Here is a 14,532-nt window from a genome sequence, read left to right on the forward strand (position 1 = left end):
GTTAGGACCCTCCAGCTAGGAGTTAGGACCCTCCAGCTAGGAGTTTGGACCCTCCAGCTAGGAGTTAGGACCCTCCAGCTAGGAGTTAGGACCCTCTAGCTAGGATTTAGGACCATCTAGCTAGGATTTATCATTCTCCTGCTACAAATTACAGTCTCCTGTCAGGAATTAAACCCCCCTGCTAGGATTACCACCAATCTCCTATGAATCTAGAAACAATGATTCGGTTAAAATTAAGGCATGTTGATGCTTATGGTGCAGGAGCGATAGTTTGTGTGAGAGGTAGAAAGGTAGGGAGGTAGAGGGTAGAGAGATAAAGAGGTAGAGACGTAGAGGTAGGGAGGTAGAGAGGGAAGTAGGGAAGTAGGGAGGTAGGGAGGTAGAGGCAGGGAGGTAGGAATGTAGAGGTAGGGAATGGGAGGTAGAGGTAGGGAATGGGAGGTAGAGGTAGAGACATAGGGAGGTAGGTAAGGTGGTAAAGAGGCAAAGATGGAAGGACAAGAGTGAGAGGGATTGTGATGGTGGGACGGAATTTAGGAATGGAGAGAAGGAGTAGTGACGGGAAGTGAGGGGACAATTGTGGAAGAGTGAGAGGGGAAGGAAGAGCAGGGAGGGAGGGAATCAAGAAGGCATGAATGAAGGGAAAGAGTGAATGAGGGAGTGAGGGAGGGAGAGAAAGAGAGAAAAAAGTAGGGATGAGTGGAAGGAGGGAACGAGAAAAGGGGAAGAAGGGAGAGAAGAAATGAGAGGAAGATGAGAGGCAGGGGAGAGAGAGAGAGAGAGAGAGAGAGAGAGAGAGAGAGAGAGAGAGAGAGAGAGAGAGAGAGAGAGAGAGAGACAGAGAGAGAGAGAGACAGAGAGAGAGAGAGAGAGACAGAGAGACAGAGAGAGAGAGAGAGAGAGAGAGAGAGAGAGAGAGAGAGAGAGAGAGAGAGAGAGAGAGAGAGAGAGAGAGACAGAGAGACAGAGAGAGAGAGAGAGAGAGAGAGAGAGAGAGAGAGAGAGAGAGAGAGAGAGAGAGAGAAGGAAGGAAGGAGGGAGAAAGGAGGGAGAAAGGAGGGAGAAAGGAGAGAGAAAGAAGAGAGAGAAAGGGAGAAAATAACAGTAGAGAAGAAAGGCAAGTCAGCAAAGTGAAGAAAGAACCAACAAGACACACACACACAAGATCAGAGGGACGCGGTCACTCACTTGGTGTGGGCCGGAGGCCAGCAGCGCCTGTCGTAGGTGGTGCAGGAGTGGGGCACCTTCCCCACGCGTCGCACCGTCAGCCGCAGCCGCCGGGAGTACTTCAGGATGTTGACGGCGGTGTCGTGCGTCACCGCCAGGAAGCTCTCCGCGTTCACCTCCAGGATCTGGTCGCCTACCTGCGGCGGTGGAACGGGTCAGTGTCAACCTAACCTGCGTCAGGGGAGTCTGGCACCTAGCTACAACAGGAGAAGCCAGTGTGTCACCTAACTACAGCAGGAGAAGCAGGGGAGTGTCACCTAACTACAGCCGGAGAAGCAAGTGTGTCACCTAGCTACAGCAGGAGAAGCAAGTGTGTCACCTAGCTACAGCAGGAGAAGCAAGTGTATTACCTAGCTACAGCAGGAGAAGCAAGTGTGTCACCTAACTACAGCAGGAGAAGCAAGTGTATTACCTAGCTACAGCAGGAGAAGCAAGTGTATTACCTAGCTACAGCAGGAGAAGCAAGTGTATTACCTAACTACAGCAGGAGAAGCAAGTGTGTCACCTAACTACAGCAGGAGAAGCAAGTGTATTACCTAGCTACAGCAGGAGAAGCAAGTGTGTCACCTAGCTACAGCAGGAGAAGCAAGTGTGTCACCTAACTACAGCAGGAGAAGCAAGTGTATTACCTAACTACAGCAGGAGAAGCAAGTGTGTCACCTAACTACAGCAGGAGAAGCAAGTGTATTACCTAGCTACAGCAGGAGAAGCAAGTGTGTCACCTAGCTACAGCAGGAGAAGCAAGTGTGTCACCTAACTACAGCAGAAGCAAGTGTATTACCTAACTACAGCAGGAGAAGCAAGTGTGTCACCTAACTACAGCAGGAGAAGCAAGTGTATTACCTAGCTACAGCAGGAGAATCAAGTGTATTACCTAGCTACAGCAGGAGAAGCAAGTGTATTACCTAGCTACAGCAGGAGAAGCAAGTGTATTACCTAGCTACAGCAGGAGAAGCAAGTGTATTACCTAGCTACAGCAGGAGAAGCAAGTGTATTACCTAGCTACAGCAGGAGAAGCAAGTGTATTACCTAGCTACAGCAGGAGAAGCAAGTGTATTACCTAGCTACAGCAGGAGAAGCAAGTGTGTCACCTAGCTACAGCAGGAGAAGCAAGTGTGTCACCTAGCTACAGCAGGAGTAATAAGCAAGGAACCTGAAACATAAAACTAATATCAACAAGTCGCAGGAAGAAAATTCAGATGAGAATGAAAAAAAATATTACAAAATACAAAGATGAGTTCAAAGATGAATACAAAGAGGAGTACAAAGATGCGTATAATGACTAACCAATGATAGAAGAGAGATAGAAGAATGAGAAAGAAATGAGAAATAATAATTTTTCATGTGATATATATATATAGAGTTTCTCATTCATTTCAAGTGATGTTCAAATGTCTCTTCCATTCCACTCCATTCAGGTTTGTGTTCAAATTTTCACCACAAACATTCAGTGAATAGGTGAGCTCACCCCCCCCCCACCCCACCCAAGAGGTAAGGTAAGGTAATTATCAGAAGAAGGCACCAAACCGGGAAGGATGTGTTTACTAGTTGTGTTTTTGCGGGGGTTGAGCTTTGCTCTTTCGGCCCGCCTCTCAACTGTCAATCAACTGTTTACTAACTACTTTTTTTTTTTTTTTTTTTCCCCACACCACACACACACCCCAGGAAGCAGCCCGTGACAGCTGACTAACTCCCAGGTACCTATTTACTGCTAGGTAACAGGGGCACTTAGGGTGAAAAACTTTGCCCATTTGTTTCTGCCTCGTGCGGGAATCGAACCCGCGCCACAGAATTACGAATCCTGCGCGCTATCCACCAGGCTACGAGGCCCCCAGGAAATTAAAGAATGTGTAGCACCATCAAAGTGAGCAATAATCAGAGGGCGCTAATTATCACCAAGGATGCCAATTGTACGAGAACAGAAACCCATAAGGCGAACGATATCAAAAGTATCCGATTCACCAAGAATTCTATCGAGGGACAAGCCCCACTCAAGAGTCATTAATGTAATCATCTGTTCTCTACTTGTCTGAGTCTCCCTGATGGCTGAAGCAGGGATTACAATTGTTAGATTATCGGCAGTTGTTTGCAACATGCCCTTGTGATTGGTTTCCCATCACTGGTTTTCAATTGTGTGACCTGGGACTAGATTCACGAAGCAGTTACGAGTTCACGTAAGTTCACGTAAGTTCACGTAAGTGCTTACGAACCTGTACACCTTTTCTCAATCTTTGGCGGCTTTGTTTACAATTAATGAACAGTTAATGAGCTCCGAAGCACCAGGAGGCTGTTTATAACAATAACAACTGATGATTGGCAAGTTTTCACAGTTGTAAAATGTTTAATAAATGTAACCAAAGCCGTCAAGGATTGAGGAAATATATATACGTTCGTAAATACTTGCGTATCTGCATCGTGAATCTGGCCCTTACCTTGAGGTGCTTCCGGGGCTTAGTGTCCCCGCGGCCCGGTCGTCGACCAGGCCTCCTGAGGTCATTTCCCTTGGTCATTTCTTTACCACCTTTTTCCCAAAATTTCTATTTATTCACTACCACTTAGTCCTATTTCCCCCTCCCCCCTTGATAGCTCTGTAATATACAGTAATGCCTCAGGAATCAGTTTTCAATTGCTCTTACAAAAAGGTTTGTGCGTCTCAACAATTCTTGTAACATTTGGTTAGTTTATTTGACTGAAATTAAAGGCTGCTTGAATGCAGTTGTTGTTGCCTAGATATTTCCAAATGTCTCTCTCTCTCTGACACTGTGTTCAGGCCTGTTACACTGTTGTTAGCACTGCATCAGTCATTAGCTTCATTCACTGCAATCAAAATTGTTTCTGAATGTAATTCTAAATTGCATGCCTGTTTGACTCTTACATGAATATATAATAATGATGATAATTCAATTAAGAAAAAAAGGATAGAGTAGAAGGGCATATAAAGAGGAATAGGACAAAGCAGCGTGAGGGAAAACATAAAGGGGAGAATGAACGATGCCAATTAAAGAGAACGACTGCTGAAGAATGCTGTAATTCCTTTATTCCATTTCCTAGACTCGGTGTTTTCTTTGTCTCTGTGTTACGTCCTCCTCTTTTTTTTCTGTCTGGCCACACATTTATTTTACCATCTTTGGCTCTATTTCTTCCCTTCGCTTTATTCTTAATTTATTACTATTTATTTCTTAGGTGACATTTATTTTTATTATTATTATTATTTATTTCGGGCTTCTGAATCGTCTTAAATATCCATCTTTGTCATCTGTTTCCAAGTTGTTCTCTATCTCGTTAATGCTGATATTTTGATCTCTCGTTCTTTCTCATGTGTATATTTCTATTTCCCCAGTCGGCCGGGAACGGACAGCACGCTGGACTTGTGATCCTGTGGTCCTGCGATCGATCCCAGGCGCCGGCGAGAAACAATGGGCAGAGTTTCTTTCACCCTATGCCCCTGTTACCTAGCAGTAAAATAGGTACCTGGGTGCTAGTCAGCTGTCACGGGCTGCTTCCTGGGGGGTGGAGGCCTGGTCGAGGACCGGGCCGCGGGGACACTAAAAAGCCCCGAAATCATCTCAAGATAACCTTCCCCCCCCCTTTTTTCGTTTCTTATTTTTATCAAAGTCGCTCTCTTCTGCTTCCTCATTCTCCTACTCCCCATCTCTCCCTGCTCTTATAATTTATTTTCTTGCTCGATAATACATTTTTTTTCCTCTTCCTGTATTACCCTATTCCTCTTTGCTCTTCTGGTCCCCTCTTTCTGTCATCAAATTTTTCTCTTATCTATATTTTCCCTTACTCTCGTCTTCTGTCTACTCCTGTCTTACCTATTTACCTTTGTTGTTTGTTCCTGTTCTCTTACGTCTCTTCCAATCCTTATCTTCTTGGCCTACAGGGGAAGGTAACTATCAGGAGAAAGCGCCAAGCCATAACGACTATATAACACTTGAAAGTGGTCAGGATAAGGATTTGGGATGGGACGGGGGGTTGGGGGGGGGAATGATGGCCAACCACTTGGACGGTCGGGGATTGAACGCCGACCTGCATGAAGCGAGGACCGTCCAGCCCAAGTGGTTGGGTATACAAACAAAAAATTATTTTGGCTTGTCACCTCTCCTCTTATCCTCTTCCTTCTTTTCCACATGTTTGTTTCTGTCTTTCACCCGGTTTCCTGTTGCTCTTCTCCTCTCTCTTTCTCCTCTCTCTCTTCTCCTCCTTTCTCCTCTCTCTCTCAATCTCTCCTTAGGATTAGAAGGTTCAGTACGTACTCCTCTAAGTCATAGTTACCCCTGAAAACAAGCCTTACCCAACCTATCCAGCATAACCCAGCCTAACCTAACCTAATGTCGCTTAACCCAACCTAACCTGATCAAACCTACCCTAACCTAACCCAAAATAAGAGCTCCACTTCTGTGTTTGACACAGGAGTGAGCAGGAGCTGTGTGTGTGTGTGTGTGTGTCTGTGATGTCTATGACGTCCCAATGTTTACACCAGGACATGTTTGGGATCTACTTTCTGTATGGCGGTTCATCCCTGCTGTTACCACGACGACGACGACGACGACGACCACGACGACGGCGGCGTCGTCGTCCTCGCTGCCTGAGCACCACTGCACGACCTTTGAGCCCAGAGTTGCAGGCGGACAAAAACAAAGTGATTCGTTATGTCTTGAAAAATACACTGAAATGCACGAGGCGGTTCGGGCGAATTACTGAAGACGGGCGAATTTTTTTTTTTTTTTTGTGGGTGGTGGTTGAACTTTTTGGGTGGTGGTTTGAAGGGGGTTGTGGCAGCAGGAGCCGTTTTGGGAGGGTCTGGAGAAGGGTGGGAGGGAGCTATCAGGGGAAAGCGCCAGGCCATTACGACAATATAGCCCTTGGAAGGAATCAGGATAAGGATTTGGGATGGGACGGGGGGATGGGGGGAAGGGAATGGTGCTCAACCACTTGAACGGTCGGGGATTGAACACCGACCTGCATAAAGCAAGACCGTCGCTCTACCGTCCAGCCCAAGAGGTTGGGATGCTGTGAAGGAGTTGTGGTAGATGGGGAATTTTATCTATCAGCTCTTCCCTATTAGCAACAACGTGACCGTGAGATCAAGCTCTTTATACCACGCCTCTTGCACGTGTTGCACGTGTTGCACGTATTATACAACAACTGAACTGTTCTCACATTCGAATTCTTTGTCGAATCTAGCTATAAAGTTTTAGAAGGAGGTGGCTTCCACAACTTCTTCATTCAGCGCATTACACTCGCTGACAACCCGTACAAGGCCCCAGTCTTGACCTTGAGAATCGACTTGAGAATGGTCCAGGACGGACCGAAACGTCGTCGTCCCTTCACATTCTAGTGTGTGGTCTGGTCATCAAGCTCCCAGTATTTCCTTAAAATTCTTCGGCTAATTTGCATTTGCAGCATCCATCTGTGTCCTCTTGTCATACTGCCTCTCGCTTTGAAGATGCTGTCCTTGTCCACCCTCTCTAGTCACCTCTATGTCTTGTATGTTGTGATCAGATCTCCTCTGTTCTAGGGTTGTGAGATTTAGTTCCATTAGCCTGTCCTCATTGCTTGATCCTCTTAGCTCCGGCAGCAATCTTGTTGCAAACCTTTCTTTGTAGAAGGGTTTGAAGGAGTCGTGATTCAGGTTTCTTGGACCATTTGGTCACCATTTGGTCTGGGAGACATCTCCCGTCACGCAGGGTGCAGTCGCACCTCCACAGATCTCCAGTATCATCTCTTGATACTGGTAATGGTTTAAAAGGGCCACCACTTACGGGCTATTCATGCCCGTGCCACCTCTTGGGTGGCTTAATCTTTCTCAATCAAATCAATCAGGTTTCTAAACAACGTTCTGACGTTTGGCGGCTTCTCATATGCTGTTTATGTCTCCTTACTGCCTAAGTGTTGGGATTATATTAATTCACTTCATTCTCTCTTTCATATATATATTATATATATATATATTATATATATATATATATATATATATATATATATATATAATATATATATATATATATATATAATATATATATATATATATATAAATATATATATATATATATATATATAATATATATATATATATATATATATATATAATATATATATATAATATATATATATATATATATATATATATATATATATAATATATTATATATATATATATATATATATATATATATGCAATTGACGATCACAAAACACTGATCATTTTATGCGGAAAATCCACAGAGAAATATGAAAGGAGGTGAACGTTTCGGCTTTGTTAAAGCCTTTGTCAACACCAGACTGACTAAGGAGAAGGGAGAAGGGGAGGATATATAGGCCGACACCTGACCAACCCATCCCTAGGGTTGGTCAGGTGTAATTAACCAAAAAAGGTATAGCTTAGCTTAGAATGGTCAAAGAGGATTAAGCGGTCAGAGAATAAGGATGAAAGATTAAAGAAAAGCCTCATCAACACACAATATATGAATATACAATTATAATGAGACATTGTAAGCCTCTCTATCAGAGTTGTTTCTTAAACTGTTGTGCAATATTATAACTTAAAAATGGATCAAGTTTGTACATTCCAGTACTAACATTAAGAAGATTTGGACACTGACTGATTAGAGCAGACTCAATCAAATTCCGTTCCACGAAATCCCCACAATTGGTAATGGTTTTTGCCCCATTCCAGTTAATATTGTGATCGCATAAACTCGTATGTAGATACAATGCATTAGACGTTTGGGCAGTTCTTATACTATAAGCATGTTGTGACAACCGCAATTGTAAGGACTTTCCTGTTTGTCCAAGGTACACAAAATCACAATCATTGCAGGGAATCGAATACACACAACCTGCTGTATCAGGGGATTTTTTTTTATTAAATTGGATTTGATCGTACTATTAGTGAACACCAAATTTATATTAAGTTTCTTAAAAATCAGAGACAATTTTTCAAGTCCACTCGCATAAGGTACCACCAATGAGTTAATAATTTTTGGTTTCGCCTTAGGGACGTGATTATAAAACAATGTGGACTTAGTTAATAAGCTATCCACACTGAATTTAAATTTTGATTTTAAACTTATAAGTTTCGATGTGACCTCTTTATTCACTAAAGTTCCTGTTGATGATCTGTTAGAATTTCTACGTGAGGAACTGCCTAAATATAATTTGAGCTTGCAGACCAATAAAGTATTGGAACTTATTAAATTGTGTATAAAAGACAATTATTTTAGTTTTAATGGAAAATTTTTCAAACAAACATTTGGTATGGCGATGGGCAATCCCCTGTCCCCAGTTTTAAGCAATTTGTATATGGAATTCTTTGAAACAAAAATCTTATCCAGGATTATCCCGGCTAATGTAGTTTGGTTTAGGTATGTTGATGATATTTTGTGCTTATGGCCGTGCAACAAAGACCAGATAGTTTTTCTTAATGAACTCAATTCTTTGGTACCTTCAATAAAATTCACTTGTGAAACTGAGGAAAATGGTACTCTTCCGTTTTTGGACATTATGATTCATAGAGTCACTAGAAAGTTCAAATTTAATGTGTATAGGAAACCTACCAACGTGGGGTCGTATGTTCATTTTTATTCGAATCATCATAGTAAAGTTAAACAGGCAGTATTTTCAGGAATGTTTCTACGAGCTTTGAGGATTTGCAGCCCTGAGTTTTTTGATGAAGAGATTGCTAAAATATATGAAATTGGGAAGAGTTTACAATATCCTAAGAGGTTTTTGGATTTCTCGTTTGTACAAGCCAAGCGTACGTTTTATAATCACGTCCCTAAGGCGAAACCAAAAATTATTAACTCATTGGTGGTACCTTATGCGAGTGGACTTGAAAAATTGTCTCTGATTTTTAAGAAACTTAATATAAATTTGGTGTTTACTAATAGTACGATCAAATCCAATTTAATAAAAAACTCCCCCTGATACAGCAGGTTGTGTGTATCCGATTCCCTGCAATGATTGTGATTTTGTGTACCTTGGACAAACAGGAAAGTCCTTACAATTGCGGTTGTCACAACATGCTTATAGTATAAGAACTGCCCAAACGTCTAATGCATTGTATCTACATACGAGTTTATGCGATCACAATATTAACTGGAATGGGGCAAAAACCATTACCAATTGTGGGGATTTCGTGGAACGGAATTTGATTGAGTCTGCTCTAATCAGTCAGTGTCCAAATCTTCTTAATGTTAGTACTGGAATGTACAAACTTGATCCATTTTTAAGTTATAATATTGCACAACAGTTTAAGAAACAACTCTGATAGAGAGGCTTACAATGTCTCATTATAATTGTATATTCATATATTGTGTGTTCATGAGGCTTTTCTTTAATCTTTCATCCTTATTCTCTGACCGCTTAATCCTCTTTGACCATTCTAAGCTAAGCTATACCTTTTTTGGTTAATTACACCTGACCAACCCTAGGGATGGGTTGGTCAGGTGTCGGCCTATATATCCTCCCCTTCTCCCTTCTCCTTAGTCAGTCTGGTGTTGACAAAGGCTTTAACAAAGCCGAAACGTTCACCTCCTTTCATATTTCTCTGTGGATTTTCCGCATATATATATATATATATATATATTATATATATATATATATATATATATATATATTATATATATATATATATATATATATATATATTATATATATATATATATATATATATATATATATATATATATATATATATAATATATGTCGTACCTAGTAGCCAGAACGCACTTTTCAGCCTACTATGCAAGGCCCGATTTGCCTAATAAGCCAAGTTTTCATGAATTAATATATTTTCTCTAATTTTTTTCTTATGAAATGATAAAGCTACCCATTTCATTATGTATGAGGTCAATTTTTTTTTATTGGAGTTAAAATTAACGTAGATATATGACCGAACCTAACCAACCCTACCTAACCTAACCTATCTTTATAGGTTAGGTTAGGTTAGGTGGCCGAAAAAGTTAGGTTAGGTTAGGTAGGTTAGGTAGTCGAAAAACAATTAATTCATGAAAACTTGGCTTATTAGGCAAATCGGGCCTTGAATAGAAGGCAGAGAAGTGCGTTCTGGCTACTAGGTACGACATATATATATATATATATATATATATATATATATTAGTATATTTTGGTAGCAGTCTTTCCTGTAGACATATATTATTAAATATGACCGAAAAAGTAAGATTAATAATTCTAACACGAATTTTCTCAATCTTTCGTACATTACGCTTCACTGTTGGAGGTAAATCAAAAATCACTTCTCCAAAATTCATTTTTATTTCTAGTCTGACGCGACACGGGCGCGTTTCGTAAAACTTATTACATTTTCAAAGACTTCACAAATACACAACTGATTAGAACGTATCTCTGATTTTATATCTACATTTGAGTGAGGTGGGAAGGGTGATGTGGCATTAACACAAGACAGAACAGGAGGGGATATTAATAGGGTATTAAAAGTATCAACACAAGACAGAACAGAAACAATGGGTATTGAATAGAAGTGTTTGTAGAAAGCCTATTGGTCCATATTTCTTGATGCTTCTATATTGGAGCGGAGTCTTGAGGTGGGTAGAATATAGTTGTGCAATAATTGGCTGTTGATTGCTGGTGTTGACGTCTTGATGTGTAGTGCCTCGCAAACGTCAAGCCGCCTGCTATCGCTGTATCTATCGATGATTTCTGTGTTGTTTACTAGGATTTCTCTGGCGATGGTTTGGTTATGGGAAGAGATTATATGTTCCTTAATGGAGCCCTGTTGCTTATGCATCGTTAAACGCCTAGAAAGAGATGTTGTTGTCTTGCCTATATACTGGTTTTTTTGGAGCTTACAGTCCCCAAGTGGGCATTTGAAGGCATAGACGACGTTAGTCTCTTTTAAAGCGTTCTGTTTTGTGTCTGGAGAGTTTCTCATGAGTAGGCTGGCCGTTTTTCTGGTTTTATAGTAAATCGTCAGTTGTATCCTCTGATTTTTGTCTGTAGGGATAACGTTTCTATTAACAATATCTTTCAGGACCCTTTCCCCGTTTTATGAGCTGTGGAAAAGAAGTTCCTGTAAAATAGTCTAATAGGGGGTATAGGTGTTGTGTTAGTTGTCTCTTCAGAGGTTGCATGGCTTTTCACTTTCCTTCTTATGATGTCTTCGATGAAACCATTGGAGAAGCCGTTATTGACTAGGACCTGCCTTACCCTACAGAGTTCTTCGTCGACTTGCTTCCATTCTGAGCTGTGGCTGAGAGCACGGTCGACGTATGCGTTAACAACACTCCTCTTGTACCTGTCAGGGCAGTCGCTGTTGGCATTTAGGCACATTCCTATGTTTGTTCCTTTTCCTTTTGTTTGTTTCCGTTTGTTCCATTCCTTTTCCGTCTTCTATTCAATACCCATTGTTTCTGTTCTGTCTTGTGTTGATACTTTTAATACCCTATTAATATCCCCTCCTGTTCTGTCTTGTGTTAATGCCACATCACCCTTCCCACCTCACTCAAATGTAGATATAAAATCAGAGATACGTTCTAATCAGTTGTGTATTTGTGAAGTCTTTGAAAATGTAATAAGTTTTACGAAACGCGCCCGTGTCGCGTCAGACTAGAAATAAAAATGAATTTTGGAGAAGTGATTTTTGATTTACCTCCAACAGTGAAGCATAATGTACGAAAGATTGAGAAAATTCGTGTTAGAATTATTAATCTTACTTTTTCGGTCATATTTAATAATAATATATATATATATATATATATATTAGTATATTTTGGTAGCAGTCTTTCCTGTAGACATATTTTATTAAATATGACCGAAAAAGTAAGATTAATAATTCTAACACGAATTTTCTCAATCTTTCGTACATTATGCTTCACTGTTGGAGGTAAATCAAAAATCACTTCTCCAAAATTCATTTTTATTTCTAGTCTGACGCGACACGGGCGCGTTTCGTAAAACTTATTACATTTTCAAAGACTTCACAAATACACAACTGATTAGAACTTGCATTTCCCTGATTTTATATCTACTTTTGAGTGAGGTGGGAAGGGTGATGTGGCATTACATTTGAGTGAGGTGGGAAGGATGATGTGGCATTAGAGGATATTAATAGGGTATTAAAAGTATCAACACAAGACAGAACACGAAACAATGGATATTGAATAGAAGTGTTTGTAGAAAGCCTATTGGTCCATATTTCTTGATGCTTCTATATTGGAGCGGAGTCTTGAGGTGGGTAGAATATAGTTTTGCAATAATTGGCTGTTGATTGCTGGTGTTGACTTCTTGATGTGTAGTGCCTCGCAAACGTCAAGCCGCCTGCTATCGCTGTATCTATCGATGATTTCTGTGTTGTTTACTAGGAACAACACAGCCTACTCATGAGAAACTCTCCAGACACGAAACAGAACGCTTTAAAAGAGACTAACGTCGTCTATGCCTTCAAATGCCCACTTGGGGACTGTAAGCTCCAAAAAACCCAGTATATAGGCAAGACAACAACATCTCTTTCTAGGCGTTTAACGATGCATAAACAACAGGGCTCCATTAAGGAACATATAATCTCTTCCCATAACCAAACCATCGCCAGAGAAATCCTAGTAAACAACACAGAAATCATCGATAGATACAGCGATAGCAGGCGGCTTGACGTTTGCGAGGCACTACACATCAAGAAGTCAACACCAGCAATCAACAGCCAATTATTGCACAACTATATTCTACCCACCTCAAGACTCCGCTCCAATATAGAAGCATCAAGAAATATGGACCAATAGGCTTTCTACAAACACTTCTATTCAATATCCATTGTTTCGTGTTCTGTCTTGTGTTGATACTTTTAATACCCTATTAATATCCTCTAATGCCACATCATCCTTCCCACCTCACTCAAATGTAATGCCACATCACCCTTCCCACCTCACTCAAAAGTAGATATAAAATCAGGGAAATGCAAGTTCTAATCAGTTGTGTATTTGTGAAGTCTTTGAAAATGTAATAAGTTTTACGAAACGCGCCCGTGTCGCGTCAGACTAGAAATAAAAATGAATTTTGGAGAAGTGATTTTTGATTTACCTCCAACAGTGAAGCATAATGTACGAAAGATTGAGAAAATTCGTGTTAGAATTATTAATCTTACTTTTTCGGTCATATTTAATAAAATATATATATATATATATATATATATATATATATATATATATATATATATATATATATATATATAATGTCGTACCTAGTAGCCAGAACTCACTTCTCAGCCTACTATGCAAGGCCCGATTTGCCTAATAAGCCAAGTTTTCATGAATTAATTGTTTTTCGACTACCTAACCTACCTAACCTAACCTAACCTAACTTTTTGGGCTACATAACCCAACCTAACCTATAGAGATAGGTTAGGTTAGGTTAGGTAGGGTTGGATAGGTTCGGTCATATATCTACGTTAATTTTAACTCCAATGAACAAAAATTGACCTCATACATAATGAAATGGGTAGCTTTATCATTTCATAAGAAAAAATTTAGAGAAAATATATTAATTCAGGAAAACTTGGCTTGTTAGGCAAATCGGGCCATACATAGTAGGCTGAGAAGTGAGTTCTGGCTACTAGGTACGACATATATATATATATATATATATATATATATATATATATATATATATATATATATATATATATAAATTAGTATACTCTTTCTGTTACTGCAAAATACTTACTTTCATATTACTTCCCCCTTATTGTTTAGATCTGGTCTCGTTTCTTCCTCTTCCATCTTCATCTTTTCCTTTCCCATCCACTCACAACTGATGGGACCGAATTCCAGAAACTATTTGTTTACCAATTCCTGGAGTTTGTTGAGGTCCTCCTGTAACTTCCAGCAATACATTCCTCATCAACTTGAAGTCACCAGCAAGTATTGGCACGTACGACCTCACTCCCTCATGCAGGTCGTTCACATCAATTAGGAACAAGAGGGGGTCCCAGGACCGACCCTTGTGGCACCTCGCTAAGGACATTCCTCCAATTTGAAATCATTTCTCTGGGACTGATTGATTACCGTCCTTTATCTACTCTCTTATCCAGTTCGTTGTTTTGCCACCTATCCCCAGGCTGCTTCTCTATCCTGTAGGCGGTACAATGTCAAATGCGCTCTGGCAATCTAGGAAAATACGGGATGGTATGGAGGGATAGTGGGAGTGTAGGATGGTTGTCGGAAATGTCCGACACCCAAAGCACTAAGCCCTTGCACAGCAAGATTAATGCGTTTTGGAACGCCATGGGAAGGGAAGGGAATTGTCGGGAAAGCGCCAAGCCATGAC

The 14,532-nt window shown here is 40.5% G+C and overlaps 1 protein-coding gene across 2 annotated transcripts in view; it reads right to left on the reverse strand.

The window, feature by feature from the left end:
- Positions 1-14,532, reverse strand: part of LOC123767103 (whirlin) — a 379,357-nt gene that overhangs the window by 143,743 nt on the left and 221,082 nt on the right. For both annotated transcript variants that reach the window (XM_069304866.1, XM_069304868.1), the window contains exon 4: positions 1,189-1,364. In XM_069304866.1, the coding sequence (XP_069160967.1) occupies positions 1,189-1,364 (176 nt within the window). The remainder of the gene's footprint in view (positions 1-1,188; positions 1,365-14,532) is intronic.

The sequence above is a fragment of the Procambarus clarkii genome, chromosome 53 (assembly GCF_040958095.1).
Source record: "Procambarus clarkii isolate CNS0578487 chromosome 53, FALCON_Pclarkii_2.0, whole genome shotgun sequence".
Taxonomy (NCBI): domain Eukaryota; kingdom Metazoa; phylum Arthropoda; class Malacostraca; order Decapoda; family Cambaridae; genus Procambarus; species Procambarus clarkii.